At 39.3% G+C, this 15300-nt stretch overlaps 1 protein-coding gene across 1 annotated transcript in view; it reads right to left on the bottom strand.

The window, feature by feature from the left end:
• The window catches only part of ADAMTS18 (ADAM metallopeptidase with thrombospondin type 1 motif 18), a 156202-nt gene that overhangs the window by 64589 nt on the left and 76313 nt on the right, over nt 1-15300 (bottom strand). The window contains exons 6-10 of the mRNA XM_027119199.1: nt 15201-15284; nt 13494-13653; nt 8775-8880; nt 5310-5447; nt 3113-3266 (exon numbers count right to left, since the gene is read on the bottom strand). Coding sequence (XP_026975000.1) covers nt 3113-3266; nt 5310-5447; nt 8775-8880; nt 13494-13653; nt 15201-15284 — 642 coding nt within the window. The remainder of the gene's footprint in view (nt 1-3112; nt 3267-5309; nt 5448-8774; nt 8881-13493; nt 13654-15200; nt 15285-15300) is intronic.

The raw sequence follows: 15300 nt of genomic DNA, 5'->3' as shown, positions 1-15300 counted from the left end.
AAAATGAAATGAGGTTCATCATCTCCGTGTGCTCCCATATTGGGTCATAGGTGGGACAAGTTAAGCTGGGAAAAGGATAATCTACATCAAAATGGAGGAAAGGGAGGTAACCATTGAAACACAGCCGCAGTTCGAAAGGCTTTCAGAATTAAATTGTTTTCCCTCTTACAGCCAGGGGAAAGCCATAACCCACACCCGGAGCCTAGGTGGCAGCCACCCAAATGACCCCAGGGTGGACCAAAGCAAAGGAGACCCCCTCATTCCACAGCCAACGCCAAGCCACAGGGCTAAGGAAAGGGGGCAGCTGGAGAAGACCAGGAAAATAAAGCAAAACACAAAAACACAGGGATTCCAGAGTGAAATACGACAGGCTGTATGAACATGTTATTTCTTTTGCGGTGAAGTGTACTACAGAAGTCAAACGTAATTATAGCCAACGACATGCTCTGACGACCCGAGAGCCCTCTGAGAAGGCTTCCTTTCAAAGTAAACAGAAATGAGAGTTTGCACTTTTTTGCTTATTCTTCCCTCTTTTTTCCCCCAGCCTATTCATCTAACTTTTCCTTATCTATATAATTCCCTAGTCTTAAGTCATAATTTAAGGGAAAGGAAAATAACCACGGAGACTCCAAAGGTCTCAGGTTGCCTGGATGTGGCTCTTTAAGGAAAGAGTCTCTTTGCTGTATGTTGCTCTGTCCTGTCCCTGTTGGCCACCTTCTCCTGTTGTATTCTAAAGATTGGATGCCCCTTCAGGGGAAGCATGACATACTCAAAACGTTAATGGTCCTTGCATACCAAACTCTATCAAGCGTCTCAAGCTTAACATGTCCAAAACAAAATTCCCCAGCTGTCCCCCCAAATCTGTCCCGTGTTCAGCCTTCTCCAGCTCACTAGCGTTTGCCAAATTAAGATCCACATACCATGGAGGATACACCAAAAAATGTGGATGGTGTATGCATAAACTTTTCTAATGGTTACGCATTTAAATTGCACTAGAAAAATATGCAATCCCATATAAAACTGGCGTTTTGGTGGTTATTATTTCTCAGGACTGGACTTTTTTTTTTTTTTTTTTGTGGTACGCGGGCCTCTCACTGTTGTGGCCTCTCCCATTGCGAAGCACAGGCTCCGGACGCGCAGGCCCAGCGGCCATGGCCCACGGGCCCAGCCGCTCCGCGGCATGTAGGATCCTCCCAGACCGGGGCACGAACCCGTGTCCCCTGCATCGGCAGGCGGACTCTCAACCACTGCGCCACCAGGGAAGCTCTGGACTTTTATTTTTTTTTAAAGTGAGTGGATTCATAGAAAAGCAACGAGTGAAAAATACTACAGAGATATGGCACCACTAATAAAGGTAATTGTTAAGGACTGAACATTAATGCTGAAGTTTAGGAAACACTGGTGTTAACTAATGAAGAAGAGGAAGCTTAACATCAATGTTGGTGATGCCGTTTGTTTAGCTTCCACCAAGGAAGCTTTTTTTTTTTGTGGCTCTGGGCCAATGGAATACATTCTCTGAGCTCCACTTAAAAAGTGGGTGATAGGGCTTCCCTGGTGGCGCAGGGGTTGAGAGTCCGCCTGCCGATGCAGGCGATGTGGGTTCGTGCCCTGGTCCGGGAAGATCCCACGTGCCGCGGAGCGGCTGGGCCCGTGAGCCATGGCCGCTGAGCCTGCGCGTCCGGAGCCTGTGCTCCGCAACGGGAGAAGCCACAACAGTGAGAGGCCCGCATACCGCAAAAAAATAAAAAAAAAAGTGGGTGATAATTCTCACTTCAAAAGGTTTTTGTGAAGATTCAGGAAAAGTAAAATAAGTCTCTAAGTGGAATGCTTTATGTGGAGCACTCACTTGGCAATTGCTGGGGGGTGACGGTGGATGGTGGTGACGGAGGACAGCAGTGATGGTGATAGCGATGGCGGTGGTGTTGCTGATGGTGGTGGTAATGGTAGTGGTGATGGTGGTGGACAAAAAGGAAGAGGGAGAAGAAAGGAGGAGGAGAAGGAATAGGAATAGAGAGGGGGAAGAGGAGCTATAAATCTCCAAAATTTCCATGTATCCAGATACCTAGAATTTCCACATTTCTCTTTGGATACTAGGAATTAACCAACTTAAAAATGATTCTACTTTTTAGGGATGTTGAGATGGTCAGTGATGTAGTTGTCAACCAGTTGGAACCATGCTTCTCTCATTTCTACGTCCTGGACTTTTGCGTCTTCCCATATATCTTTTGCACAGAAAGGTAAGTCCTTCTTTTTTTTTAATTTTTAATTTTATATCGGAGTATAGTTGATTAACAATGTTGTGCTACTTTCAGGTGTAGAGCAAAGATGAATGGATAAAGAAGATGTGGTATATATACACAATGGAATATTACTCGGCCATAATAAAGAATGAAATAATGCCATTTGTGGCAACATGAATGGAGCTGGAGACTATCATACTCAGTGAAGTAAGTCAGACAGAGAAAGACAAATATCATATGATATCGCTTATATGCGGAATGTAAAAGAAATGATACAAATCAACTTATTTACAAAACATGTAAGTCTTTCTTGAACGAAAGAGGACACAAAAATTTTGTTAAGATTACTCAAGATACACCTTGATACTCAAAAAAACAAAAGATTACTCAACATACATACAAAAGAAGTGTTAAGATTACTCAAGACACATACAAAAAAAGTTAGCTGCCAATGATCATGGTCCTATTACTGTAAAAGGCACATGTATGTCTTCTGAGGTGGTGATGATCTTATATGAATTACATTAAAAGGGAATATGAAACAATGATAACAAAAACAGTTACGAGCAGTAGGTAAAAGCTACTGTATCTAGATTTACTACTTGTGATAAAATCTTTGTCTACAGAGGAGGAATTTTCTTCCAAGGACGCAGTCAGATGGTATTTAAACCAGGCACGGTCTATAGGGGATAAGCCTGGATAATTCACTGACAGTAAAATTGCCACTTAATTATCACGCCAAACAGATGACATTGTAGAGATAACCCAGACTCTAACCCTTGGCCTCAGCAAACCAAATGTTTATACTTCTGGTAGATACACAGACACGCGATAGAATCTTAACGTACGTTTGAAATCACAAGCAAACGTACCTTCACAAAACCAAGGCTGCATAGCTTGGCTTTGGCTCCGAATTGCCACTTGCATTGTGTGTCAGCGTCATAAATCTGTCCTGGTAGTTGGTCCGGATATTTATACTGTCCTGTTTGCTTGGGCTCATCCACCAGACACCCAGCCTGAGGTGTACTGCAGTGATAACACATCCTTATTAGTTACCATGTCTATCTGTCATCTGGCCACACAAAACAACATACCTCTGAAGGCATTCATGTGAAGAAAAATGTAACATGGCAAAGAAATAGGTACATGCTTAAAGTTAAAAGAGTGAGTCCTGTCCCATCTAAGAAGATGAAACTTACACAACTGCAAAGGGTTTTTGTACATGGTACTGGAAGTTATAGCCATCCAGCTTGTGAAGCCTGACCTACTAGGAGATGGGAGAAGTCAGTACATTTGAAAATTTTCCCCAATAGTCTCATTCAACAATGTTCAACAAATTTGTCTGAGTGCCTACTCTGTGGTGAGTATTCAAGTTACAAAATAAACTAGTTAGAGACAGTTACTTGTCTTCAAAGAGTTGAAAGTCACGCTGTGTTTTTTACAGACAATGGGGCAGTGGTCAAAGATGTATTTTACCTCAAATAATCTTTATGAGCAAAAAACGGAAAAGATTTTGAAACAAATCAGGGAATCAGGAGAAAGGATGTGTTGAGCAAAAAAAAAAAATCAGTCTTAATGGGATGGATTTTCATAGAAAGCACCTTATCTCCACTTACTTAAATAATTAAACTAGGATGTCACTGAGAGGTAAAACAGTATGGTGGTTACGTGGCATTTTGGAGTCAGACAGATGGGGGTCCTAGTCAACCATGCAATCAAGATCAACTCTTATACCTCTCATTACTGACATAATTAGACTTCCATAAGAGTTGTTAACACATCAAGCGAGACAATGTAACCTGCTCACCACAGCGCAGGAAGCACTCAAAGTTAGCTTCTGTTGCTGTGATTATTATTATACACAAAAAAGCATTTAACTGTACCATAAAAATGATGGAAGTTCAATCTATACTAAATTGACCTTGATTTATAGTATTTATTGATTTCATTCTCACATGAGATGGAAGAGATAACTTCAGGCCCCGGATCATAAATTTAAAATGAATTAGAAAATCTTCTATGTGCGAAAGTCACATAGCGAGAGGCTTGTCCATTTTTTACTGTCCTTTGGGGCATCATTTGGTTAGACATCCTTCCATGGAATCAGCCTTGCCTGTGTGTATGGCTAATTCTGTAAACATTTGCAAATAATATGCACTGGCACAAGTTCAAAACAAAAAGTATCAGGGGAATAATAATTCTCAAAGAAACGTGGTTAGTTTCCCTAATATCTGGTCAAAGGGAGATGCGATAAGAACCTGAGTGTTCTTACGAGTCAACATAAACAAGCTATATCTACATACATATAAAATAATACAATACGTGTATGTTTAACCACAACTCTAGTGTTGTAAAATGGTCAAATAGATATAATATTTAAGAAGATCAAAGGAAATGTCCCAGAGTTTCAAGTTTGTGTTCATCATTTACTATGAATCAAATAGTGCTACCTTCCTAACTCCCATTTTACTAATGAAATCTAGGAGTTTTGAGTTATTGAAGGGATTCTACGTAGGTATCATCACGCCCTTTGGATGTCTCTTGGACACTGAGGTAGCTCGTGGCCATTTCAAACAAAACAGCCAATCGACACAGGGCTCCATTCACCGTAACACAAGCACACCACTTCAGCACTTTTAATACTCTTATGACTGAGGTGACTGATCACATTAAAATAATCAGTTACAGTAAAAAGGCAATATATCCAGCAACCTCTGGACTTCATAGAGAGAGAGTTCTAAGCACAGACCATGGAGTCACAACAGACCTAAGTGTGAGGCTTATGTTGACAACTTACCAGCTATAGACCCTTAAGCACAATGAACCTCCCTAAGACTCAATTTCCTCAACTCTAGAATGAGGATAATAATGGGATCGACGTGAGGATGGAGTGGGGCAATACATGAGGAGCATTTAGCACAATATTAGACCTTCACTGTATTTCTTCAACAATAATCATGACAATATCATCGTCATCAATCCACCAAGTATTTGTTTTCATGTCTGTTGAGCACCGTTCACGGTCACTACTCCAAACCTGGGAACGCCCCTGGCTCTGGCCTGTGTTACCTGAGGAATTTCTTCAGGTACTGCCGGCTGCACGAGGACCATGAGAACACCCCATTGTTTCCGGTCAGCGTGGGAGACATGATGTTGCCTTCCGCTTTCCTGCAGGGGTTGCCTTCCCCATCGTGAACCATGCCGAAACTACAACACAAAGAAGAAAACAGAAAGCCTTCTGGGAACCCGTTTCCCAAACTATAAGCAGAGGAAGAAAAAGATGTATTGAGAATCAGGGAACCCAAGTGAGGGACAGAGTCACTGAGATTGTAAGAAAAGGGAAAGACAAAACGAGGTACTATCTATTGTTGTAAAATTCATGTAGAAAATTCTAAAGAATGCTAAGGGCTTTTCTATATTATATCTTGGCCACAAAATCAAAGAATGGCATACGTGCTACAGATTTTAAGGGCAAGAAAATTTTGGTCAAGATTTCCAAGTTAAAAAAATGATGAGACAGTCAAATTCTTTTATTCCAAACAGCAAAAATTTTTTTCTTGCCACCCATATGGAACTGTGGTAAGAAACTTCAGAATGAGTAGGAGGTAAGTACAGACAAAAGCTGATTATACTTGTTGACTGACTCTTTATGCATTAGTGTGACATATAAACTTCTAATGCTGATCACTTTATTGCTGAAATCACAGACTCTTTATATAATTAAATTCCCCTACCTACAGCCATAAACATCTTTGAAAATTAATGGTTGAATCCATATACTGAAGGCGCATGATGGACTTCTTTTGAATGCATTTTTTGAGAAGACTTTAATTTGCTCTATTTCACCAAAGAAGGTTCTAGCAATAACAGAGTAAAAATAATTTTAGGTGGTTTACCTAGAAATCATATACATTACACCTCAGTGACTCAATGACTCCCAAATCTCCTAACTGGTAGCATAAATGTGACATTAAAGTTTATATGCACATAGAATACACACACCACAAAGACAGAGCTTACTTCAGGCCATATTAAATTGGAAGGGGATGGGGAAATAAGCTTCTTTGGTCATCTCCAAAAAATTCAGGGCCCAAAAAAGCTTTTTCTGACTTCTCTCTGGAGGTAGAGAATGGAGGGATACCAATTTATCATCGATTTAGATTGTTCTTAGCCTAATTATTTTGAGGAGCAAAATGTGTCTCTTAAGAACATATTTTTAAGAGGCAGGTAGGATTTCTGTGGAAATAAGCATGCTACTCTGATATAATAATTTATCAATATAGCCATCCTTCGAAAGTAGCCTATTCCAGATAAACAACTGTATTATAACCATAGATATGATCCTACTGTGACCCATGTCTGCAAACTAGCTATTTTCCCATCATTCCTCCCAATTTACCAGGCAAGGAATGGTAGGATGGTGGTATACTGTGGTCCTATCAGTGAGTACCCCAGGGCTTTAGAGGTGACGGATTCACACACAGGTATTAATTAACCTCAAAACACACTCGGGGAAAGCATTTCCCCATCCTCCACTTTGCCCAATTCAGTTCATCATTGTACCTAACCAGGAAACTAAGGGGGTTTGTTTGGGAGACACTCTTTCTAAAAATATTTGTGAAAGTCAAAAGCAGAAGGAAATTTACATGTAAAGCACCACAGGAAAGGGTAAGAATCACAGAAATGGGGATAAGGTGGGGAGAGATCAAAGCCATTACTCTAAGAGGAGAAGGCCATTAAATCAGCATTTCACTGTAGTTTTACGGACATAAGAAAACCAAGTTTGAATTGAATTTTGAACTTGAAATTTCTTAATTTTCTAATTTACTTTGAGTTAACACCCTTTTAGTAGATAACATGCGTTTTCTTTAGCACATGTCAAAAGTCTTGTCAAAATCTCATGAATTGTCTGTTTCAAAATGTAACTGTGTTAGGCCATGTTATTTAGAATTTGAGTATGTACTTTCCATTATATCTGTTCTTCCTGCTACCTCTGACTCTCCTCATCCCACCTGGAGAATGTCTTTGGTTTTCCTTACTAATGTGTTGGATTTTGATTTTGGTAACTTTAACTCATGACCAAAGATGATTACATTTTTTAAAGCCCAATACGTTTTTTAAAAAAATTTATTTATTTTTAATTTATTTATTTTTGACTGCATTGGGTCTTCGTTACTGTGTGCAGGCTTTCTCTAGTTGTGGCGAGTGAGGGCTACTCTTTGTTGTGGTGCGCGGGCTTCTCACTGCGGTGGCTTCTCTTGTTGTGGAGCACAGGCTCTAGGTGCATGGGTTTCAGTAGTTGTGGCACGCGGGCTCAGTAGTTGTGGCTCACGTACTCCAGAGCGCAAGCTCAGTAGTTGTGACACACAGGCTTAGTTGCTCCGCAGCATGTGGGATCTTCCCGGACCAGGGATCGAACCCGTGTCCCCTGCATTGGCAGGTGGGTTCCCAACCACTGTGCCACCAGGGAAGTCCCTAAAGGCCAATACTTTTTTAAAAGTGAGAGACTGGTTCATGTGGACCTCATGCTGGTGAGACAAATTTAGATATTTTATTTTCTGCACTTCTCAGGGACCTTGTGCCTAATGGGCATTTTTGCACCACTGTTCCAATAAAATTGGTTCATTCATATCTTGCTATAAAAGCAGTTGTGCATAGATATAAAATGCTGGGTGACTGTTGGATAATAGTAATGGTCAAGATTCAAATTTTCTGAAGATAATAAATAGCTCACAAGACACACTAATACCAAAATAGCAAAATATAAATCATAGTTGCAAAACAGATCGCGTTTGCTTTTATTTTTAAGTCAGAAATTAACTAATGCTCTGAAAACGAGCATTCAGTATAAATGCTGAATACAAGACACACATACATACACTCCTAAACTCATACACCCTCTGAGACAGTCATTTTGTGAAGCAGTATGCTTATTCCAATATAGATGCTACTGCTTAAATAATGTTTGAAAATTCTCTGTAGAACTGTATGTGTACCAGGTTATATGCTTCATAAAATACATTCATCTCATTACTCTTAGGTTTCTTATTCCTCCTTTCTAACCCTATTCTCACAAAAGAATTAAATTAAAAGAATATTAAGGACACGCAATGACACCGAGGAAAAGAATATCCAGCATACACAAAAGTTTTTAAACAATTAACATGTCATTACATTCTAGGAATTGACATGTCCCCATGACTATTTCTGTAGTATAACGAACTAAAAGTATCTTTACTGCCGCAAAACTTGGAAGAAAATAAACACATGCCTAAATGACCAGCGGATCCATTAGATAACTCGCAGTCCCTTGATGCACACAATCTACCATGGAGTAGCTATCAAATGTTCTTATCAAAAGCCTCAACAATGACTGGCCTTCAGTTGAGCCCTCCTTAGAGTCAAGTACTACTCTAAGCTTTATACAAGATTTATCCTATTGATTCTACCCAGGTCGATAATAATCATTAGAGGAATGTCAATGAATCGCCCAACTGGTTTTCATATAAAGTGGTATATCAAGGGGTCACTTACTTGTGCCCTGACTCATGGGCGATGGTGAAGGCCAGGCCAAGTCCCGTGTCCTCATTGATGGTACAACTTCGGTACTTACTGCACATCCCACTGATGGGGGCAAACCCTGTTGAAAGAGCAATTTCAAACCCAAATTCAAAAGGAACACACACAGATACCTGATCATTTCTGATGCCCTCAAAATGTTCTGCACAGTTTTAGTTCAAAGGATTAATGTATTTTCTTTTTTTGGTAGAAAAACACTAAAGGTGTTTTACGCCTCTCTGTCCTCTCTAAATAGATAAGAGTAGGACTTAATACTTTCTTGCTTTTAAAAGATATTGTCATCAACTGACCCTCCTAACAACTGTATGAAGGCAGTATGAGTATTGTAATTCCCATTTTATATACAGGATGGATAGCAAGTCACAGGGTATTTATATGCCTGATCTAAGCTCATTATTTGGGTCAGAACAATTGCTAAAATGACAGCTAAACCAATGCAAAAAAGTCACTTAACGGTAGTATTAGCATCAAAGCTCAAGGTGTATTTTCTAAGAGAAAACAAGGTATATTTTCTAAGAGACGCACCCTCATTTTTTTCTAAAGCAGATAACATGGAAAGGCCTAAAGAGTTAGCAGATTAACTTTATTTTTCTCCTAGGAGCAGTTATAAAATCATTCCAGCCTGTTCTCGAGTTTATCTTGAACTACGTTATAGTGTTGAATGCCTTTCTTCCCAAGTGTGGGTCTTCATAACTAGTAGAACAAGGATATGTACCCAAGAGTATGAAATATATGCTTGTGAATTGACTGCTTCCACCTTGCTGCTATGATGTAAGTGGGGTCATCTGGTAAACCTAATGTATAGGCAGGCAAACATCGTGCATGGCACCATCATCATCAATGCTAAATAAATGGCAGTTAAATACCATACACTGTCCTATATGCCTCGTATACATCTACGTGTGTATAATTATACATTAGAAACGGAGGCTCAGAAAGGTGAATTAATTTGCGCAAGATCTCACAGTCATAAATTCTAGACTCAGGATTTAAGCCCAGACATATTCGAAGTCAACACCCATGTTCTTTGCAATAGGACATGATGCTTTAAATAAGTGACTTATAAACCAGTTGTTAGTCCTGACATAACTGTACTTGTTTCTCCAAGCCTTTCCGTATATTTTGGTCTCTGACTGACTGATAAAACTACCTCTTCTCAGAATCCCTCTTCAAAACAGCAACAATGCACTGGGCTATCAAATGTCACTTTGCAAATTCCAAGCTCAGAATATGACTGAATGTATACCACCTCCATCATAAAAACCCAACCTATGGAACAATACCCCAAACGGTTGATTCTCAGTCATGCACCGTGTTTTGAAGACTGTGATTAATGGCGAACTATTAAAATAAACTTATTTTATAGGACATAATACAGGCATTACAGAGAATTTTTTTAACATCTTTATTGGAGTATAATCGCTTTACAATGGTGTGTTAGTTTCTGCTTTACAACAAAGTGAATCAGTTATACATATACATATGTTCCCATATCTCTTCCCTCCCTCCCTCCCACCCTCCCTATCCCACCCCTCTAGGTGGTCACAAACCACCAAGCTGATCTCCCTGTGCTATGTGGCTGCTTTCCACTAGCTATCTATTTTACGTTTGGTAGTGTATATATGTCCATGCCACTCTCTCACTTTGTCACAGCTTACCCTTCCCCCTCCCCATATCCTCAAGTCCATTCTCTAGTAGGTCTGTGTCTTTATTCCCGTCTTGCCCCTAGGTTCTTCATGATCTTTTTTTTTTCTTAGATTCCATATATATGTGTTAGCATACGGTATTTCTTTTTCTCTTTCTGACTTACTTCACTCTGTATGACAGACTCTAGGTCCATCCACGTCTCTACAAATGACCCAATTTCGTTTCTTTTTATGGCTGAGTAATATTCCATTGTATATACGTGCCACCTCTTCTTTATCCATTCATCTGTCGATGGACACTTAGGTTGCTTCCATGTCCTGGCTACTGTAAATAGAGCTGCAATGAACATTTTGGTACATGACTCTTTTTGAATTCTGGTTTTCTCAGAGTATATGCCCAGTAGTGGGATTGCTGGGTCGTATGGTAGTTCTATTTGTAGTTTTTTAAGGAACCTCCATACTGTTCTAAATAGTTCCTGTATCAGTTTACATTCCCACCAACAGTGCAAGAGGGTTCCCTTTTCTCCACACCCTCTCCAGCATTTATTGTTTCTAGATTTTTTGATGATGGCCATTCTGACCAGTGTGAGGTGATATCTCATTGTAGTTTTAATTTGCATTTCTCTAATGATTAATGATGTTGAACATTCTTTCATGTGTTTTTTGGCAATCTGTATATCTTCTTTGGAGAAATGTCTACTTAGGTCTTCTGCCCATTTTTGGATTGGGTTGCTTGTTTTTTTTTGATATTCAGCTGCATGAGCTGCTTGTAAATTTTGGAGATTAATCCTTTGTCAGTTGCTTCATTTGCAAATATTTTCTCCCATTCAGAGGGTTGTCTTTTGGTCTTGTTTATGGTTTCCTTTGCTGTGCAAAAGCTTTTAAGTTTCATTAGGTCCCATTTGTTTATTTTTATTTCCATTTCTCTAGGAGGTGGGTCAAAAAGGATCTTGCTGTGATGTATGTCATAGAGTGTTCTGCCTATGTTTTCCTCTAAGAGTTTGATAGTGCCTGGCCTTACATTTAGGTCTTTAATCCATTTTGAGTTTATTTTTGTGTATGGTGTTAGGGAGTGTTCTAATCTCATACTTTTACATCTACCTGTCCAGTTTTCCCAGCACCACTTATTGAAGAGGCTGTCTTTTCTCCACTGTATATTCTTTGCTCCTTTACCAAAGATAAGGTGACCATATGTGCGTGGGTTTATCTCTGGGCTTTCTATCCTGTTCCATTGATCTATATTTCTGTTTTTGTGCCAGTACCATACTGTCTTGATTACTGTAGCTTTGTAGTATAGTCCGAAGTCAGGGAGCCTGAATCCTCCAGCTCCATTTTTCATTCTCAAGATTGCTTTGGCTATTTGGGGGTCTTTTGTGTTTCCATACAAATTGTGAAATTTTTTGTTCTAGTTCTGTGAAAAATGCCAGTGGTAGTTTGATAGGGATTGCATTGAATCTGTAGATTGCTTTGGGTAGTAGAGTCATTTTCACAATGTTGATTCTTCCAATCCAAGAACGTGGTATATCTCTCCATCTATCTGTATCATCTTTAATTTCTTTCATCAGTGTCTTATAATTTTCTGCATACAGGGCTTTTGTCTCCTTAGGTAGGTTTATTCCTAGATATTTTATTCTTTTTGTTGCAATGGTAAATGGGAGTGTTTTCTTAATTTCACTTTCAGATTTTTCATCATTAGTGTACAGGAATGCCAAAGATTTCTGTGCATTAATTTTGTATCCTGCTACTTTACCAATTACAGAGAATTTGAAAAATACAAAATATAAAAAATTCTAAAAGTCCAATCTATTTTTTTTTTAAACAAACTTATTTTATTTATTTATTTTTGGCTGTGTTGGGTCTTCGTTGCTGTGCGCGGGCTTTCTCTAGTTGCGGCGTGCAGGCTTCTCATTGAGGCGGCTTCTCTTGTTGCGGAGCATGGGTTCTAGGCACTCAGGCTTCAGTAGTTGTGGCTCGCTGGCTCAGTCATCGTGGCTCGCGGGCTCTAGAGCACAGGGTCAGTAGTTGTGGCGCACGGGCTTAGTTGCTCCGCGGCATGTGGGATCTTCCCGGACCAGGGTTCGAACCCGTGTCCCTTGCATTGGCAGGTGGATTCTTAACCATTGTGCCATCAGGGAAGCCCATAAAAGTCTAATCTACTTTTATCTTTAAGATATTATGAAGGAATATAAAGCACTTCAAGGAAAAATATATTTTGAGGAAAAAATGGGAGTAAATCATGTAAACTTTTCTCAGTACCCCCAAATTTTTACCATCAATCTGGACTATCAGTTGTGTCTGAAAAATATGGTTCCCACTGCCTGTTTTAGTAAAGGAAGTTTTATTGGAACACAGCCATGGTCACTTGTTTACATACTGTCTTTTTCACTAATACAGCTGAAGTGAGTAGTTTCAACAGAGCTTATGCGACACACGCAAAGCCTAACATATTTACTGTCTTGCCCTTTACAGAAAACATTTGCCCACCCCGATCTAGATGAGCATCAATTCATTTAAAAAAATTGTTGAATTCCTACTGTATGCAACAGACTATACTAGAAAATATAATATAGATGTGAAAGATAGAGTTCTAATTCACTGTCTTGTACAAATATGGAAGAGCTGAGTGCTTCAAAGTTCAAGTAACTTTCTAAAAGAAGCGTGCTACCTAGGGGCATAGCTGAATGCCACGGAGACCAGTCAAATTCTTTTCAGCTATCCAGTTCTGCCGTCAAGATGCTTATGGAATAACCTACAACTTGTGTAGTTACATGACAATTTATCTCATGCCTAAAGGATCATCAAAAGGTTTAAAGAAAAACACAACAGGAATAAAGTAAAGGGGTTCCCACTCCACACTGAGTTCAGTTAAAAAGAACAATATTCAGCAGAGGGTGCAATGAAGATACTCCACAATGTGCAGATTAAGTCTCCTTATTAAGAAACCTGAGGGCCACCCACCCAACAGAAAGTTTCCAGACTGTGTTTTTAGCTAACATGGGTGTGCATGAAGCATTTGCTCATATCATACCTAGAGTGTCACATGGTTCGTTCTTCCAGGAACAGATATCAAATCCCGTGAGTAAGATGGCGTGGTCATGCCTCTTCCCATTCTTTCCAATGAGGGCAGACTGCCACTGACAAAAACTATTCAGAGATTGGTCTGCATGATGGTTGATCAATAGTCCTCCCTATGGGAAACCCACACAGATTAAAGTGTGAATTTGTCACAGAGATGAGAATGTTGCATCATTCCATCTGTACAGGCAAACACAGAAGCATCTTGTTTCTGGGGGAAGGGTCAGCAGAGGAAAACATTTGAGCTAAGGCTGGACATACTGGTGTTAAAAAAAAAAAAAGAAAAATATTTTGGGTAAATGGCCACAGTATTGCTAGTTACTACAGAGTTTCAGTAATGTGCTTTATGACCAACTGTGTTTCTACAACAAATAAACTGGCATCAGTTAGAAACACCTCTGTTCATCTCACGCTGGTACCATATTTATAGAACTGTTATTACTTTTAGAACATAATTATTAATTAATGGGGATAAAGTTCCATGGCTTCTTCAACAAAGCACGAGGACAGTACTGACCACAGCTTGTTTACCCCTATGTCAAAATTTCCAGCCAAAGGGCTCGGCACATCATAGGTTACAATCCGTCAACCGATAAAATGAAAGCTCGCTGAATGGATGAAGAAACAAATAGCCACAATATTCTAAAGGGTAAGAAAGGACCTAGTCTTCAAATAATTTTTATCAAAATGTTTTCTCAGAACTATTGACTTGGGTCAAATTGAGGGTTTTTAGGCAAAATCTTTAATTATCAGTGAATTAGGAGGTTGCTGTCTTTGAGTCCTTGGGCAAAGTGTGAGTGGTAGGTTAGACAGAAGGGTCTCCCGAACAACACACACCTTTTCTGCCCTTCCAAAATTCTAAGAATAATTTGATACGTTGTTAACCTCTGTAGCGCTATAGACCTGGGCAGTTAGGTTCATTTTTCTCTGGTCTCTGACTCTCTGCTTTGTCCATTCATTACTGGAGTTACAGATGGAGAGGAAAAGCCTCAGGGGACTTAAAAATAGTTGTATTGGTAATCCCCACCTCAGAAAATACAGTTTCAACATCAAAATGCTACAAAGCAGTAGGCGCCATGCAACTTAACACTTTATTATATGTTCTGTCTTGCATCTCACTGTAAGCAGGTCAAGGGCCGTTGAATATTCCTTGTTCAGTTTCTGTAGTACCTAAGGTGGTTGGTTTTGGGAGATAGTAGGTTTACCACCAGAATTTTCAGATGACTTATTTCCAGTATATTTTCAAAATACCCTTTGTACCTACCCAGCATCTCCAACTTGCAAAATCCAGCTAACTTTTAAAGCTCTTACCAAATGCACTTTCCTTGTGAAGCTTCCATAATATTTATTTAACGTAATATCCATACTTTACTTTTGTATTCATATTATATATGCACATTTAATCATATTGGATATCACCGTATATTGAAAAATATATATTGCATATATATTTTGTATGTTTATATATAAATAATTATTTTGTGATGTTTTAGAATTTAAATGCACAACCCTATCAGATTGTACTTTCCTTGAGGGTAATTGGAAATTTTCCAATTTGAACTTCTAATGACAATGACATGGGTTGGCACACAGTAGGTGTTCAATAAGTGTATTCTGAATGGCAGGATGAATGATGAAGTAAATGAGGTTCGGCACTTACAGGTTCTTGTTCCAGAAGAATGAGGCTGACTACAACAATGTTTATATCACTTCCAATGGTCCCATCTTTAAAGAGGCTGGAAACCTGTTGGAACAAATTG

Source organism: Aethalodelphis obliquidens, unplaced genomic scaffold (genome assembly GCF_003676395.1).
Source record: "Aethalodelphis obliquidens isolate GAN/ISIS:26980383/991018 unplaced genomic scaffold, ASM367639v1 scaffold20, whole genome shotgun sequence".
Classification (NCBI taxonomy): Eukaryota; Metazoa; Chordata; class Mammalia; order Artiodactyla; family Delphinidae; genus Aethalodelphis; species Aethalodelphis obliquidens.
Note: the sequence above shows the minus strand (reverse complement) of the source record. Positions and strands in the feature narration are given on the sequence as shown.